The sequence below is a fragment of the Rhinolophus hipposideros genome (genome assembly GCF_964194185.1).
Source record: "Rhinolophus hipposideros genome assembly, chromosome: 10".
Lineage (NCBI taxonomy): Eukaryota > Metazoa > Chordata > Mammalia > Chiroptera > Rhinolophidae > Rhinolophus > Rhinolophus hipposideros.
Window position 1 is genome coordinate 75,508,033 of NC_138056.1, and position 15,579 is coordinate 75,523,611.

General features: G+C 41.8%; 1 protein-coding gene across 1 annotated transcript in view; it reads right to left on the reverse strand.

The window, feature by feature from the left end:
* Positions 1-14,758, reverse strand: part of SLC35F2 (solute carrier family 35 member F2) — a 44,397-nt gene extending 29,639 nt beyond the window's left edge. Inside the window, exon 1 of the mRNA XM_081062295.1 lies at positions 14,532-14,758. Coding sequence (XP_080918421.1) covers positions 14,532-14,638 — 107 coding nt within the window. The 5' untranslated portion in view covers positions 14,639-14,758. The remainder of the gene's footprint in view (positions 1-14,531) is intronic.
* Between the last annotated feature and the right edge of the window lie 821 nt (positions 14,759-15,579).

Genomic DNA, 15,579 nt, shown 5'->3' on the forward strand with positions numbered 1-15,579 from the left:
AACACCCATTTCATTTTCTATTTACGATTACTATACAGAATAATGGAACAGGACACCTAAAATTAGCAAACCGTTTTTCCTCTACTTTTCTTCACAATATGTCATATTGAACTTAGACTAGAAGGGAGGGAAAGCTAACCAATTTTGCAGTGCTCTAGAAAAATGCAACAGAAGTTTAAAGAGCGAACTTAGTGTGGGTCTAGATCCAGCAAGTAACCCACCAGACTGCATTGTCACTTTAGTTGTAACTCAGGACATTTTCAACCAAAATGAACTTCAACCTCTGGGCCTTCCCAGCTCTGCTAGTTCCTGAACTGTTTCATTTTATTTGGACTCTGCAGGTACAGGAGAGGGCCTAGAGCCAAAGGATACTCACGGAGGAGTAAGAAGTCAGTGACTAGATTGATGAATGAATCAAATTGCCTGTTTGACTGAACCTTACAATTAGCAGAGAATTGGGGTGGGATTATAGGACATTTTTGTTTTGTTCTGTTTTCTTCTTTATCCATTTTGTATATACCAGGTTTTCTAACAGCGAGAAATCTATTTTTACATTTTCTGTTCTTTCTTAAAAGAACCAGGAAAGTGAAGGGACCAGAAAGAAATACAAATAATAACTTGAGAAGACTTTCTGATGCATCATTTTGAATCCTTGTGCTAATTTAGATTCACAGCTCACCTTCTCTATTCTGTTTCTCCCCTAACTTCCTTATACCCCGTGAGTCTCTGTTGACAATTCAAGGTTTCCAAACTGCTGACTTCAAGTTCCCTGGACTTGCCAATGGGGCATCGATCATCATCAAGTATTATTTATTTATTACATTCATGCTAATGGACCCCATCAGAATACCTTACTTTATGTTTTCATAGTACCTCTCAATTTACAAAACTTTTCTATATCCTATCTTATTTGATTTTTGATCATTTGACCGTGCTGTGGGGTTACAGGTGAAGAAACTGAGGCTGAGAGAGGTGAAACGAGTCACTTAACTGATGTTATTCAAAAGCGGCAGAATTAGGTACAAAATACAAACTCCCTGGCACTAAGTAGAGCACATTTGTTAGCCCACTATGCTCCCCCCAACATGATTCTGTTAGAATAATTTCAAAATAGAGGTTCCATCTCTTTTTTTTCTCTCTAACTAAATATTTGATGAAAATGGATGAAGCTACAAAAATACAGGTTGGATGATTTTAACGCTATCTCCTTTTATAAATGGCTGATCTTTTATGTGATCATTCAATATAACTTTAATGTTATATTTCCCGTGTATTTATAATAGGTAATATAGTCCGTAATAGCTACAGACTCAGTTATTATAGAATTAAACCAATTATCATAGAATTATAATTATTTTACATTTTAGTTAGAATTTTCTGTGCAAATATATCCTAACATACTCCACTCAATTTAATAAATACTACTGAAGTATGCAATACCTGGCAACTTGAATCATCACGATATCATCCCACAGCCAGGAAGAGAGAAAGCTTATCAATATCAGATCCTCGAGGAAATCAGAGTTAAGCAGAAAAATCAAATGGATGTTAACTCAAGGGGTCAGCACTCTATGTCTTGATTGGCGACCGAAACCTTAAAACACACACACACACATACACACACACACACAGAGAGAAAAGTGTGGAAAAAGAAGAGCCACTTGAGGTATTTGAAAGTAACTGCACCTATAGACTGGACAGGACTGCGAAACCGCAGCCTTGTCAAAGGGAGCTGATCAAAGGGGTCATCCAGTACGACCAGATAAAGTTTACACCTCTGTCTTTTTCCAGGAAAGGGGGTATTCTTTGCAGTAGTACACCACTCCAAGACTTCTGCCTAGAGACTGGAATGTGTGGTAATTCTTGCCTGCTTCAACAACCCACAGTAACCTTTTCTACCATCTTCTTTTTTTTTTTTTAAGGGGGGCGCAGCTCACATCGGCCCATGCAGGGGTCGAACAGGCAACCTTGGAGCTACCAGCACCACGCTCTAACCAGCTGAACTAACCAGCCACCATATTACCATCTTCTTAATGGTACCCAGTTCAACTCAGCAAATACTTTTTTAGTACTCAGTAGGTTCCTGACACTATGTCAGGCTCTGGGGATATAGAGAAATAATAGAGCCCCTGAATTCACAATATAGCCGTGAAGAAAAACACTAAAAAAACAGTTAGGTTGGGACCTAACCTAATGTCAGATTTCACAGAAGGCTTTACGCATGAAGTGATATTTCATCTGAGACCTGAAGAATAAAGACCTGAAGTTGTTCAGGTTCAAAGAAAGGGAATAAGAAGTGCTGTGTTGTCCCAACAAATGGAACAGCACTGTGAATTCTCCCACGTGACTGAAGGGTGGAGATACAGCCTATCCAGGAATCAGCAGCTATCCGATCTCTTTCAAATCTGTGGTAGAACTGGAAAAACGTCTAGCAATTCTTGGCTGATTATTTCAGACACTGACCACGTGCAAAAGGTTGTGGGTTAGGTGAGTTGAGAAAAGGTTTCCTTGACATTTTACAAATTATTGCTTACATTTTTACCAGTACCCAGGTAGTCATTGTGCTCTAAAGCTGTTTTGTTTTGTTTTGTTTTGTTTATTGGAACCATTTTCAGATTCTATCACCAAATGTAATAGGCAGAATAATGGCTCCCCAAAAATGTCCTTGCCCTAGTCCCTCGGAACCTGTGAATAGGTCACCTTACCTGGTGTGATATTGTGATATATTAAGAAATACATATTTTGCTCTTGACTCCCAGTCAATCAGAAGTATAAGGTGACAAGCTGGGACTTGAGACTAATATCCAAAAGGGGGTTGGGGAAGTAGGAGGGTAATCTTGTGGGACTGAGCGCTTAACCTGTAGGGTCTGTGATAACTCCAGGTAATTCATGTCCTAACTAAATCATAGGATACCCACTTTATGCCTGGAGAGTTGGAGAATCGGTTAATGTGAGAAAAAAACCCACACATTTGTTGTCAGAAGTATTAAGTATAGGAAAACAGTTATTTCCTTTCACATGGCAAAAGGGAATTTGCAAATGTGATTATGGTTAAGTATCTTGAAATGGGGAAGATTATCCTGGATTATCCATGGAGGCTCAATCTCAACGAGTCTTTAAAAGGAGAACCGTTCCAAACTGTTGTCAGAGGGAGATGTGACCACAAGAGTCAGAGAGACACAATGTTACCAGCTGTGAAGGTGGAGGAAGGAGCTGTGAGCAAGAAGCTTAAAAAGGCAAGGAAATCCATTCCCTGCTAGAGCCTCCAGAAAAGAACACAACCCTGCTGACACCTTGATTTTAGCCCAGTGAGAACTGTAAAATAATAAATTTGTGTTGTTTTAAGCCCCTAAGTTTGTGTTAATTTGTTATGACAGCAATAGGAAACTAATACACTAAGTCAATGATGCTTATGATAATTTAAAGCAATACTTGAATCATAAAGCTCTGTTTACATTCATCTCAGTGAATTTCCTTAGTAATGAGATAATCACATCAAATAAGCCTAGTCTATTAAACAACTGCAGACAAAGCTGATCAGGAGCCATTCTGGATTAAAGCACTCTCATTTTCCAGGGAGAAAATAAAACCATGACATCAAGCAGAAAATACAGAATTAGTTTTAGACAAACCAATAGAAGTAAAAATTGTAAATCCTGTTATTTCTTCTTATATATTATGTCTTGCACAACTCTTAGATAATCATAAATACAAGGAAAACATATTAATACTCACCCTATCTACAATAAAAGGGAGGCAAGTGACAGTCCTTGAACTAAACCCTTATATAAATTTATTGGATTTTTCATACAACGTTAAAATGTAGGTATCATTTTGCCAAAGTTCAAATTTTTTAATCAAGTTCATATGGGAAATAAATAGCAGCACTGGAGTAAAATCCAAGTAAAACTTTAAAGCCATTCTTTCCATTCTACTATGCATAGAAAATGAAATAATTTGGGGGAAAAAGATTGTAACAATGGTGCCTCTTCTAGAAATGATGACCTCTCAATTTCTATGTCATTTGGGTTGTAACTCTCTTTCCCTATTTTCCACATTCTGCCTGTAGTGTTTCATATGTCTGTTGCATTTGCTTTACTAGATTATGAATGTAGAAACTGTGTCATGGATATTTTTGTGCCCCCCCCCATATATATATCCACATAATATCTAGCATTGTTACTATTATTATTGTTACTATTTCCATTATTATTACTGTTACTATTATTACTAACAACCATAATAATAATAATACCTACATTTATTGAGTGCACACTATGTACCAAACCTGTTCTAACAATTTCACAATTTCATGGTCCTAATTCATTTAATCCTCCCAACAATCCTATGAGGTAGGTACTACTGTTATTGTTCTTTAAAGATAAAGAAACTTGAGGCACAGAGATGTTAAATACCTTCCCAATATCCCACAGGCAGCAAATGACAAAACCTGGAGAGCCACCCACGCAGTGTGGCTCATATCACTGTTATATTGGAAATACACTACTTTCACCTATTGGCAACTCAAAAAGCCTTTCTTATTATCCTAACAAAAGTGAGGTGATTTAATAAAGATAACTGTGTGACAGTTTTCATACTAAGTGCTTATATATATGTTGTTTCATTTAAATCTCACAAAAACTCTCGTGAGACAGGGATTATGAGTACAGTACAATTGTACCCGTGAGAAACTAGTTTCAGATATTCAGAGAAGTTAAATAACGTGCCCAAGGTCAGAAAATTAGTAAGTCTGTATTTTTCCCATTCTACATACTGCCTCCCTAATAATAACAAAAGTGAAATATGTAACATTGAGGATTATACCATGCAGGAAGGACAATTGATACAAATTATCCTGCATTTCTAACAATGGGCATCGATTACCACAACGCGTTTGATTATATGTTCTACAATTATTTCAATAAGGAATGTTCTAATGAAAATAAGAGAAAAGACAGAAAATCTATTTATGATATCCTCCCTCCGTGCTCCATCTTTAGTTGCTTCTAATTTAATCCAGCTAACTCAACTACTCTCAAACTTTTCTACTGAACTACCACTATTAGGCAAGGAAAAGTAAATGAGCATTAATGGGTAAACTGATGCAAGCCCCAATTTTTTCAACTCTCAGGTGTTATCTTTAAAATCCATGTAAATTGCATTTTGTATAGAGCAAACTATTTAATATACAAATAATGTGTAAAGGATGGGACTTCCATAGGTAACACAGGTATTTCACAGGTAATATGGGTTTTCACAGAAGTAGACACACATGAGGCCAATAAACTAAACAGAGACCCAACTTCATTAGTTATCAGGCATATGCAAATTAAGAGAAACCCTTTTACATTCATTTGACTGTCAAAAATTTAAAAGTCGGATAACACTGTTAAAAAGAAAAAAAAGAAAAAAAGTGTTAAAAAGGATGTTTGTTTTACAGGATTGTTAACACTCAGCTGGTGGGTGTGTAAATTGGTACAACCACTTTGGAAAAACAGTTTGGCATTATTTTATGAAATTGAACAGTCACATACCCTACAATCCAGCAGTTCCTATCCTAGATGTATGTAATGTGCATGTGTGTGGATAAAAGAAGCTCTTACAAGTGATTGATAGGAGACACATAGAAGAATGTTTCTAGAAGTCCTGTTCACTATAGCAAAAAACCTGGAAAAAACCCAGAGGCCCATCAACAGAATGAATGAATAAACTGTGGTATATTCACGGAAAGAAAGAAAAATCTATAAAGTGAGTGTTTTGCAGCGTCAAACAATAATATGGATGAATCTTAGCAATGTGGGGGGAGAGTATATGCAGGGACCAAGCCAGGAGTGCAATTTCCACACTCTCGCCCTCATGTGGAAAGGTGCTCACTCGGGTAGTAAATGGCCATCAACTGTGATTGGATGGCCATCAGCTGTGGCTAGTTGGCCGTCAGCTGTAACCAGTGAGCCACCGGCCACTAATATAACTGTCGTGGCTACGCTAGCAGCAAATGGGGGATAGCAAGAAGATGGTGGCTGTGCTAGCAAGCGCGGATTGTGGATTGCAGATTGCAGAAAGGGCAGATTGCAGTTAGCAAGTGAGGTTGGTTGAGAGAAGCGGAAGGCGCGTTGCGGATCCTGTGGCTCCTGTTTCCTGTGTCTCCAGCCCAGCCGCCAGAGAGACTATAATGGTATGACTCCCCTATCTATGGCTCCGTGGGTGTTCCTTTTTGGCCTCACCATATCCTTATGTGGGGAGCGGGACCAGAGCCCCCACATGACACCCTGCATGACAGTAGAAATCCCAGCAGATTATATATAGCATGATATCCTTTTAATAAAGTAAAAAACTGATAATAAAAAAACATGTTTTACGAAATACAAAGAGGTATAAAATGACATATATAAAAATGAGAGCAAGGAAATGGTGAAAGGAGGATTCAGGATGGTGACTATCTTTTGTTGGAGAAAAAGGGGGATAAAAGAAGGAATGACCAATAATAGGTAGATGTACATTACCATCACGATTCTAGTTTTAGGGCTGGTGGTGGTTTACAGGAACTTATTACATAAAAAATATTTAATCATTCATGGGCTAACAATGACAGTGTGTCAAAGTTAGGGATTATGATTAATCCACTTCTGTGCAACTGGAGTCTAAAAAATAGATTGAATCATACTTCAGGAAGACACGTTATATTTATCCTTTGACTTTATGCTCTCTGGCATCTCTGAGGCTACAAATAGAGAGCAAAAATTCGGGGGGCCGAGAAGGCCTGTAAATTGTCCAAGGCTTCTGTTTGCTGCCCAGCTCACAAGAGGCAGGGTAGCTCAATGGTTAAGAACACAGGCTATGGGGTCAGACTGCCTTAGGGGGAGGAGGAGACACTTGGTTGCATTCCTTACTACTGTGTGACTAATCCTGTTAGGGAAAATTACTTAACCTCTCTGTGTCTCAGCTTCCACAAGTGTCCAATGAGGCTGGTAATGATAGTATTATATAACACTTACTGCAGAAAATTATTGTAAGAATTGTATGAGTTAATCCACCCGGAGTCCCTGGAATAGTGATGTTGTTCTCTGTGCACTAAGTAATCGTTACTCAACAAAGATTGGCTTTTATTATGATTTTTATCTCTAGCTTGATACCACTGTGAAAATCTTTGGAAACGCTCTTCTAACCTCTTCCAGGCAGGCTTAATCACACAGCACAATACTAGCCTCAAGCACTCAGTAAGGACTTGTTGAACTGAAGAAACTGAGTCAATCTGTCTCTAAAGACTCTGGTTTCCAAGGAATGACTAGAAAGAAGTATAGGACTTATCTGTTCTTTTTCATGGAGTCTATCTCTACATCGTTAACATGAATAACCAAGTTTTTGTGACATATCACTTACCTGATTAATTAACACAGACTTCTGTAAGCATCCAAAAAAAAAGTCTCAAAATCTGTGGACTGACAGTTTTCATAATTTGTTAAAATGAAAACCATTTAAATCTTATACAGGGCCTAGTTATACTTTCCCTACAAGCAATTCTAAGAAATTGTGTTATCTTAGAATTGGTTAGAAGTCATAATTTAGAAAAAATGCAGGCTTCCAGAGATATGGTCACTAACAAAGAAAAAAATCACGTGACAACCGTGAGAAAAAAGTCTGAAAAATATAATTTACTTCAATGGCCCCTAAGCAGATTACTGCCACCTAAATAGAATAACTAAAGTTCATAATGATGACCTTGAATCATGAAGGTTATATGTTGTTTATTAAAAGACGAGTGGTCTCATATATTTGTTTTAAATACACCATGAAAACTTTTAAATAATGTTTTGTTTTTCTTGGTAAAATCTCCAGGGTTAGTTGCAAATGGACCCACTAAGTAATTCAATAGGTTGCTGTGTCCTACAAAGTTGTTTGATACAAACCAATTAAATGTCGAAAAACTGTTGCCCCAGATTCTGAATAAATTGATTAACAGAAATGAGTAATCCATTACATAAATAGTGCCATTCAGTTGGATTTAAAAGTAAATTTTGATACTTTAAAGAGTGAGTTTTAAGTTATCTATAAAATTTACCTGTGTGAAATGGTTCATTTTTCTCTGATGATCCTCAGTAAATAGTAAAAAAGTTTTTATAGGTTTTTTTTTTAAAACAAATTTAGCAAAACTTATACACACAAGCAGTTACCTTGGGAGGAAATTTGCTTCTTCCACAGGTATGGCTACCATTGAAACATCTCTGAAAATTCCTCTTCAGAAATATCCTAATCTTATTTCAGTTCTAACTCTTACATCTTATTTACCAAGTCTGAGTTGTAAACAGGTTTTTATTGTTCCTAAAAATCAACTGCTACCATTTCAGTTCAACACCAGGCACAGAGGCGTACAGGCACTAAAGATGAACTACCATCTTTGGCCATCATGCTTTCCCCCAGGCTAGTGATGACCTTTCACAATATGGCAAATGTGATGAGTTAGGAACAGGTATAGACGAGCACTCAACCCAAGGCATGTCAGAAGAGAGACAGAAAGGAGTCAGGAAAAAAGACTGACTGACTTGGTGTAGTCTACAAAGAGTCTTTAAGTAGCTAGTAAGAGAAGAGGTCAGGTAGGAAAAGCATTCGAGGAGGGAACTACAGGTGTAAAGGCGCGGACTCTGATGTGTGTGAGAGAATCAGAGGCTTGTCAGTGTTACGGGAGAGCCAGGTGAGAGATGGACGTTCTGGGAGATGAGCCTGGGGAGGGAAGATGGCCCGTGACAGAGGGCCTTGTAGTTCATGACAAGAAGCTCGCGCTCTCACAAAGGGACAAATATTGCATGATTCCACTTATATGAGGGATCTAGATTAGTCAAATTCATGAAGACAGAAAGTAGAATGGTGGCTACCAGGCACTGAGGGGAGAGGAGGATGCAGAATTAGTGTGTAACATGTTATATATATTTTTACCACAATAAACACCACTAAAAATATCATTCAGATAAGAGAAGAGGAATGGGGAAGGGATGGAGGGAAAGAAGGAAGGAGAAAGGAACAACCACCACAGCTTGAGCTCTATCCAGTAACCAATGGCTCCCAGACTAGTTTTAGCTGCAGAACCTTTCCTTCAAACACCTTGCATAAAAGCCCAACTATAGAAGAGACCGGGTTGGTGCCAGCGGCCATCCCAGAAGCCCACCGGCACCTATGTCCCAACATGCCCCATAATGGACCCTGAGGAACCTCCAGGCAACCCCAAGAGCAAACCACTGGAGCAGGTAATGGAAGGAAGCTGAAAGATGTCAGCCTGAACATGACTCAATGAAATTTCTGAAATAGTAAGGTGGGTCTGGTCTTTGAAATCAAATGAATTATCTCAACTCTGCCTCTCACCAGCCACACAGCCTTGGGCAAGTTACTTATCTGCTGTCGAAGGGACTACCAAAACCATTTGTATCAGATTGTGTAAGGACTGATAAAATGTAAGCAGGATGCCTGATACAGGAGGAATTCTAACTTGATGGCAGCTGTTGACACTCTTTACTTGTATTTGGCGCCACTCTGGTTCCTGTGGTGAGACGGTTTTGGGTAGGTGGAAACAAGAAGCCAAATAAGAGATCATAAAAGCCTGAAGTAGTGACTGACAATCAGGATTGGAGGAGGAAATATTCTAGAAGGGCTACCGAGATAGGGAATGAGCACTGACAGCCATTTCATCTTCCTTCGAATCAACCAGAAGAAAGGTGCAGAGATGAGCAGAAATAACCCAAAGGTTGTCTAGACCCAGTCTTGGGGGCTGGGAGGCGGAGGATTGTTGGATCATGGCCTGCAGCACAGAACAGCCAGAAGCCAAGAGGAGGGCCTATTGGAGAAAAGCTTTTAAAGTCCACTCTTACCTCTCCCCAATATTCCATGGGGACAATTACTGCCTGTCCCTTTAACAACTTCTTGCAATGTTATAAAGTTAATACAAAGATTTAGTCTGTCCAGCCAGAAATTATTCCTCTACTCAACCCCTCCAAGCTCTTAGGGCTAATGGACTAAAACCTACAGAGAATGCCTCCTCTTTCTTCTTCCAGAGCAAGTAGCCAATGATAAAATCATGTTCATAGAATAGCCTAATGGAAGGGCATGGAACAATAGCAACCAACAGTGGTTCTGTGGTGCCCAAGGAGTTTCCATCCTGGGTGGGGTTCATCCCCTCCCTCCTACTTAAAGTCACCTGGAGGGACTTCGACCCGGACCTGGCCAATGGCTCTTCTCAGGTACATAAGAGGATGTGTATGAACATGCTTATCAGTGTTGTTTGTAGAAGCTGGGAGCTGGAAATTACCTGAGTGTCCATGGAATGACAGAATTCCCTGCAGCAGTTAGAAACAATAGGCTAGATCAGTGGTTCTCAACCAGTGGTGAGTGTGTCCCCCAAAGAGACATTCGACAATGTCTGGAGAGATTTTTGATTGTCACACTTGGAGGTGAGGGGTGAAGGGGAATGTGATACTGGCATCTAGCGGGTAAAGGCCAAGGATACTGCTACATCCTACAATGTACAGGACAGCCCCCCCCCATAACACAGAATTTTTTGACCCAAAATATCAATAAGACTGAGATTGAGAAACACTGGACTAGATGAACAAAACAACATGACTGGGTCATAAACTTATAGTGCTGAATGAAAACACATCTCTTTTTAAGAGATATGATCTATTATAAAAATTCCTATTTGGAATCAGGGATTCATTCAGCCAATTATCTGACATTCGTTGTGTATCTACTCAAGGTAGGCACTATGCTTGGCAGACTATATGGTAGGATTCAATACTAGATAGGATCCTTCACCTCCTGGATAGAGTCTAGTAGAAGAGGCAGATGTTAAGTAAATAACGTCACAAATAAAAGCGAGAAGGGAGGAGATACTTTGGAGACTGGTAGGATCTAGAGTTCCTCAATTCCCCCACTTAAAAAAGCCACAAAAAGTCCTTCGATGTCCATCTTTGCTTAAATAACACTACAGAACAATACCCTTCCACAGGGCTACACACCAGCCTAAAGATTGTGCTGCCCACACAGTGAGAGTTCAGGAGATGTTTGCTAAATGAATAGATGAAGGCTGTACAGTTAAACACCACTAAATGACTCCTTCACAAATTTCTAGGCCTCAACCTTTGAAACAGGAAACTGAACAAAGGAGGAACCAAAGGGCCAGGGCCTTCGCTACACAGTCACAAGAAGTACACATGTAGATGGACTATCATTCATTCCACCTCAAGCCCATGCGCCTCAGACCAATCTACTTGCAGTTCCTTAAGCAAAACCCTCCCTGGCACCTCTAAGCCTGGACTGCCCTTCCTCACCTATACCACCTAGAAAACTCTTATTCATGCGTCACAATCTTGAACACAATTCTCTGTCAAGCTCCCCAGCCCTACCTCACCCTGGTAGACTCTATCTCTGCCCTCCTTTGTGCCATCTGTACTTTGTGCTCACCTCTAAAGCACTCACCATAACTTCTTACCATAATTTGATTATGCTCTCTTGGGAACAGGAACCAAATCCTATTCATCTTTATAGCCCAGAGATTAATCTATTACCTAGAACAGCATAGATGCTCAAGGTTTGGCGAATGAAAGAATGAATAAATGAACACGTCTTGCATTATGCTACAAAAATAGGATAAAATCTCTGCCCTCAAAAGCTTACCATCTATTCGATAGGAAAGGATAACTATATGAATAATTAAAGATTTTTGCTAGAGATACAAATTTGATAGTCATTATAAGGAATATGCATTTTTAATATATGAATCAGAATAATGTGTTAGAATGTAAACTGCTAGATGGCATGCAATTAAATAAATCTTCGGGTATTCCTGGAAACCCATATCCTGCTGTTATAGTATTTATCATTTGAGTTGACAGCAATAAATGACAAAAGCCAAATTACAAGCAGAGTCTACTTGGAAACATACAGTACTCGTTATTATGAATGCTTGACACATAGTAAGTACGCATAACCTTTTACTGAATGAGTGATCCGATATTCTTAATCATAGAGAAAAGTTATCTCTAGGCTAGTGAGGCAGGTGTATCAGCAGTTGGGGGTTACCGAGAATATATCCCTCTCATAATGAAAACAGAACCAGCTCTAGGCCCAAAACTTTCTCCTGTAGTTAGTACCCAGTTGCTAAAAGGGCTATTCTTACCGCCTTTTGGTAAAAGGAGCAGAGAAGAGTTGTGTGGTCACAAACTAGCCTATATCCCATCCATGTGATGATAACACATCCACTCACCAAACTCTCCCCATCTCCCATGATTCCCTGGCCATGGGTGGGGATTCATATAGCTGAACTCAAATTAGGGGATGAGTTTTAATACTGAGAATTTAAAATATTGAGTATAAGGAGCCCTGAATACCTGGTAAGCTGCACTCTTCTGATTGCTGGGTAAGACAAGAAGAAACTACAAACCAGAATCCCAATGTCTGGACTGTGGCCAGAGGTAAGACTGAAACCCTTAATGAAAAGAGCTCTGCCAACCGAAAAAAAAAGCTCCAGCCCAAGACCCTCAGAATAAAGATCGATAAAGGGAAGAGTGTGGGGAGTATGACAGAATGGAAAGGAAACCTCAAGAACCTTTGTCATCATTCATTCATTCATTTATTCATGTGCTAAGGGTTGTGGAAAATACAAAAATGAAAGACTTGATTCCTGCTGTTAAGGACTTTGTCCATCAGGAATGTAAAATGCCCACAAATAGTTATCACACAAGAAGAAAAGCAAAGATCCATAAGGGAGGTACCAAAAAAGTGTGTTCGAAGACAGAAGAAATCTCATACTTAGAAAGCTATTAGATACTCTTGCGTGTAAAACTTAGCAGGATTTGGAAAATTAGAACATTAGGAGAAAAAAAAACCATTGCTAATCCTTGCTACATCTTATTAAACTGTTATCTGACATACGTATTGTCTGTCCCAAAATCAGGGCCACTGGCATCTCCTGGAGCAACACTACATCTTCCCATCACCGAGGAATGGAAAACTGAGAGTGGGTGACGACTAACTTGGGCAGAGCAGTAGCATGAGCCAGTGTAGTCAGCCACTTAATCCTCACAACATCCTCACGTGGTAGGTACTCTTATTTTCTCCATTTTACAATAAGAAAGCTGGGGCAGAGAAGTGAAGTGACTTGCCCATAGTCACGCAACTGGTAAGTGGCACAGACAGCATTTGAGTTCAGAATCCGCGCCATTAGCCATTACATTACACTGCCTCCCAGGTGAGAACTTGTGGTTAAACTTATCAGGACATATACAGTGCATGACACAAGGTGATTTTTGGTCAACTTTCCCCTATAAATACATCCTTTTTAAAACTACACTTATTTATATTATACGACACAACTGCATCCACCATTATTGATCTAGTTTTGAAAATGGTACGGCTTTTCAGGACATAGTTTTCACAATCTTTAAAGGGAAATTTGCTAATCTGGGGGGAAAAAATGAACCGCCTGTTTCATGAGAGGGGCCAGTGGCCAGGAGTGGTTAAGGGTGCAGTTAGGACTGGGGCTGGCAGGCACCGCGCCTTATAGGTCATCTCATGGCCCTGGGCCAATTGCTTAGCCTTCTTTATTATTTCTCCATCTGCAAAGTGGGTATAACAACGGTGCTACCTGATAAAATGGTGAGGATTAGATGACATCCTTTTAAATTGCTAACCACAGTACTTGACGCAGGGAATGCTCAATAACTCCCTGCTCAATAACGTAGCCTTTCATCATTTAGGTCCTGGGTTATCTGTGTGTATTTCAAGAATGCAAGTCCTCCAGTAACCACAGAAATGCCTTCTCTGTCCCAGAGTTACTATCAATCCCTTAAGCACAGGACTATTTCCCTCAAAGCACAGTGGCACTGGAAGCAGGCTTCCCTGGACCCCAGCCCTGGAGGTGGCCATGTCGCCTCGCTCAGGCCCAGGAAGGAGGCAGAGCGTGGACTACCCTCCGGGTGGCACCACAAAACTTAACCCAGATTTCTCACTTGGGTGAACTCATCTGTTAGTGGAGGGATCACCGCCAGGGCCCTGTCAGACGGGCCTGGCAGCGAAAGGAATGCGAGTGCCTGCGCCAGGAAGAGGAGCTCAGCTACCTGCTAAGCCTGAGGGTGGGCACCCCTCCTTCACAGCATCCTTGGGGACTTCGTCCCCTCCCCGCTAGGAGGCCACTGGGGACCCACCTAACAGTGCCAACAAGGTGCATTTCCGCCCAATCCTCTGAAATACATTCCCACGATTTCTAAGACGGAACCGAGGGAGAAGCACCGAGCGCTTCACAAAGCCAGGTAAAGAGCAACATCCCTGGTGCACATGTGGAGTCTCCCGAACCAGCTGCAAAGTCCGAGCGGCCGCCTCTCGCTCGCTGCCCGGCCACGCGTGCTCCGCAGCCACGTGCGAGCCGGGTCCGGGTCCGGGTCCCGATCCGGGTCCGGGTCCGGATCCGCGGCACCCTGACCCCCCCCCACGCCGTGTCCCCCCCCCCCCCCGCGCCCCGCCGGGCCCGGCGCGCGCCTTCCACTCACCAGGTGAAGAGTTTGCCTTTCATCCTGCGCAGCAGGCCGACCACCCTGCTCGCCGCTCCCTGCCCGGGCGGCGGGGCGCCGGGTCCCGTCGGCGAGGCCGCCTCCATCGGGGAGCCTGCGGTCTGCGGCGCCCGGAACCCCCCGAAGTGCTGGGGCCCGGAAGACGGGAGGCGGTGCCTGCGAGGCCGGGGGGGCTCGGCTCCGTCCCTGCGCCCGCGCTCCCGCGCCCGGTCGGCTCGGTCGGTCCTCGAGCTTCTCCGGCGGGCTCCTGCGGCAAATCATTAACCATCAAGCCCCGAGGGCCAGACAATACATTTGCAGATTACAACCTGGCACCTCCCGGAGCCGGAGGAGAAAGGGCACTTTTTATTTCTCGCCTTGGCAGTCGAGCCTGGGTGTTGGGTGACACCCAATATGCATTTCAGGTTTTGATGGCTCCTTATTTAAAATCAGCAAAGGAGGTGATAAGAGAGTACGCCCGCGAGTCCTAATTTAAGAAGCAGTGAACTTTGCTAACTACAAAGGACCGGCTGACTCCGCCCTTGACCTCCTCGCCTCCCTCCCGCTGACTACTTCAGAAACCATTTCCCACCTAAAAAGAACTGAAAAGGCTTCAGTTGAGTTTCTTTTCCTCACAAAACACGGGTGAACTCCTAAAAGGATCTTGGAAACATGGTGTTGGCGGTGTGTCTCGTTGCTTACGGTGTGTTCTGGTTTGCCTTTCAGTGTTCACAGGAGTCTCCGAAGTGCCAGTGGAGGGGAGGAGACCACGCCAACCACCGGCGCTCAGCCAGCACGCCTGGGCCTCGGCCACGCCTTTCCACGCTTCTGCAAACGAGGAGGGACTAGCAGCGGGGACTGAAAAGTTCCTGACTCCCTGACAAGGTCTGGTACACCCCCTGCGTCCCAAAAGGAGGATACCAGGAAGACAAACAAATAGGTTTTCGGGCCACTTTTTCTTCTGACCACTTCCTTCCGTGGGTAAGGTAAGGGAAAGGAGCTGAGGAAGGAGCGAAATAATTGTAAATTCAAACGAGCTGGCAGTTCT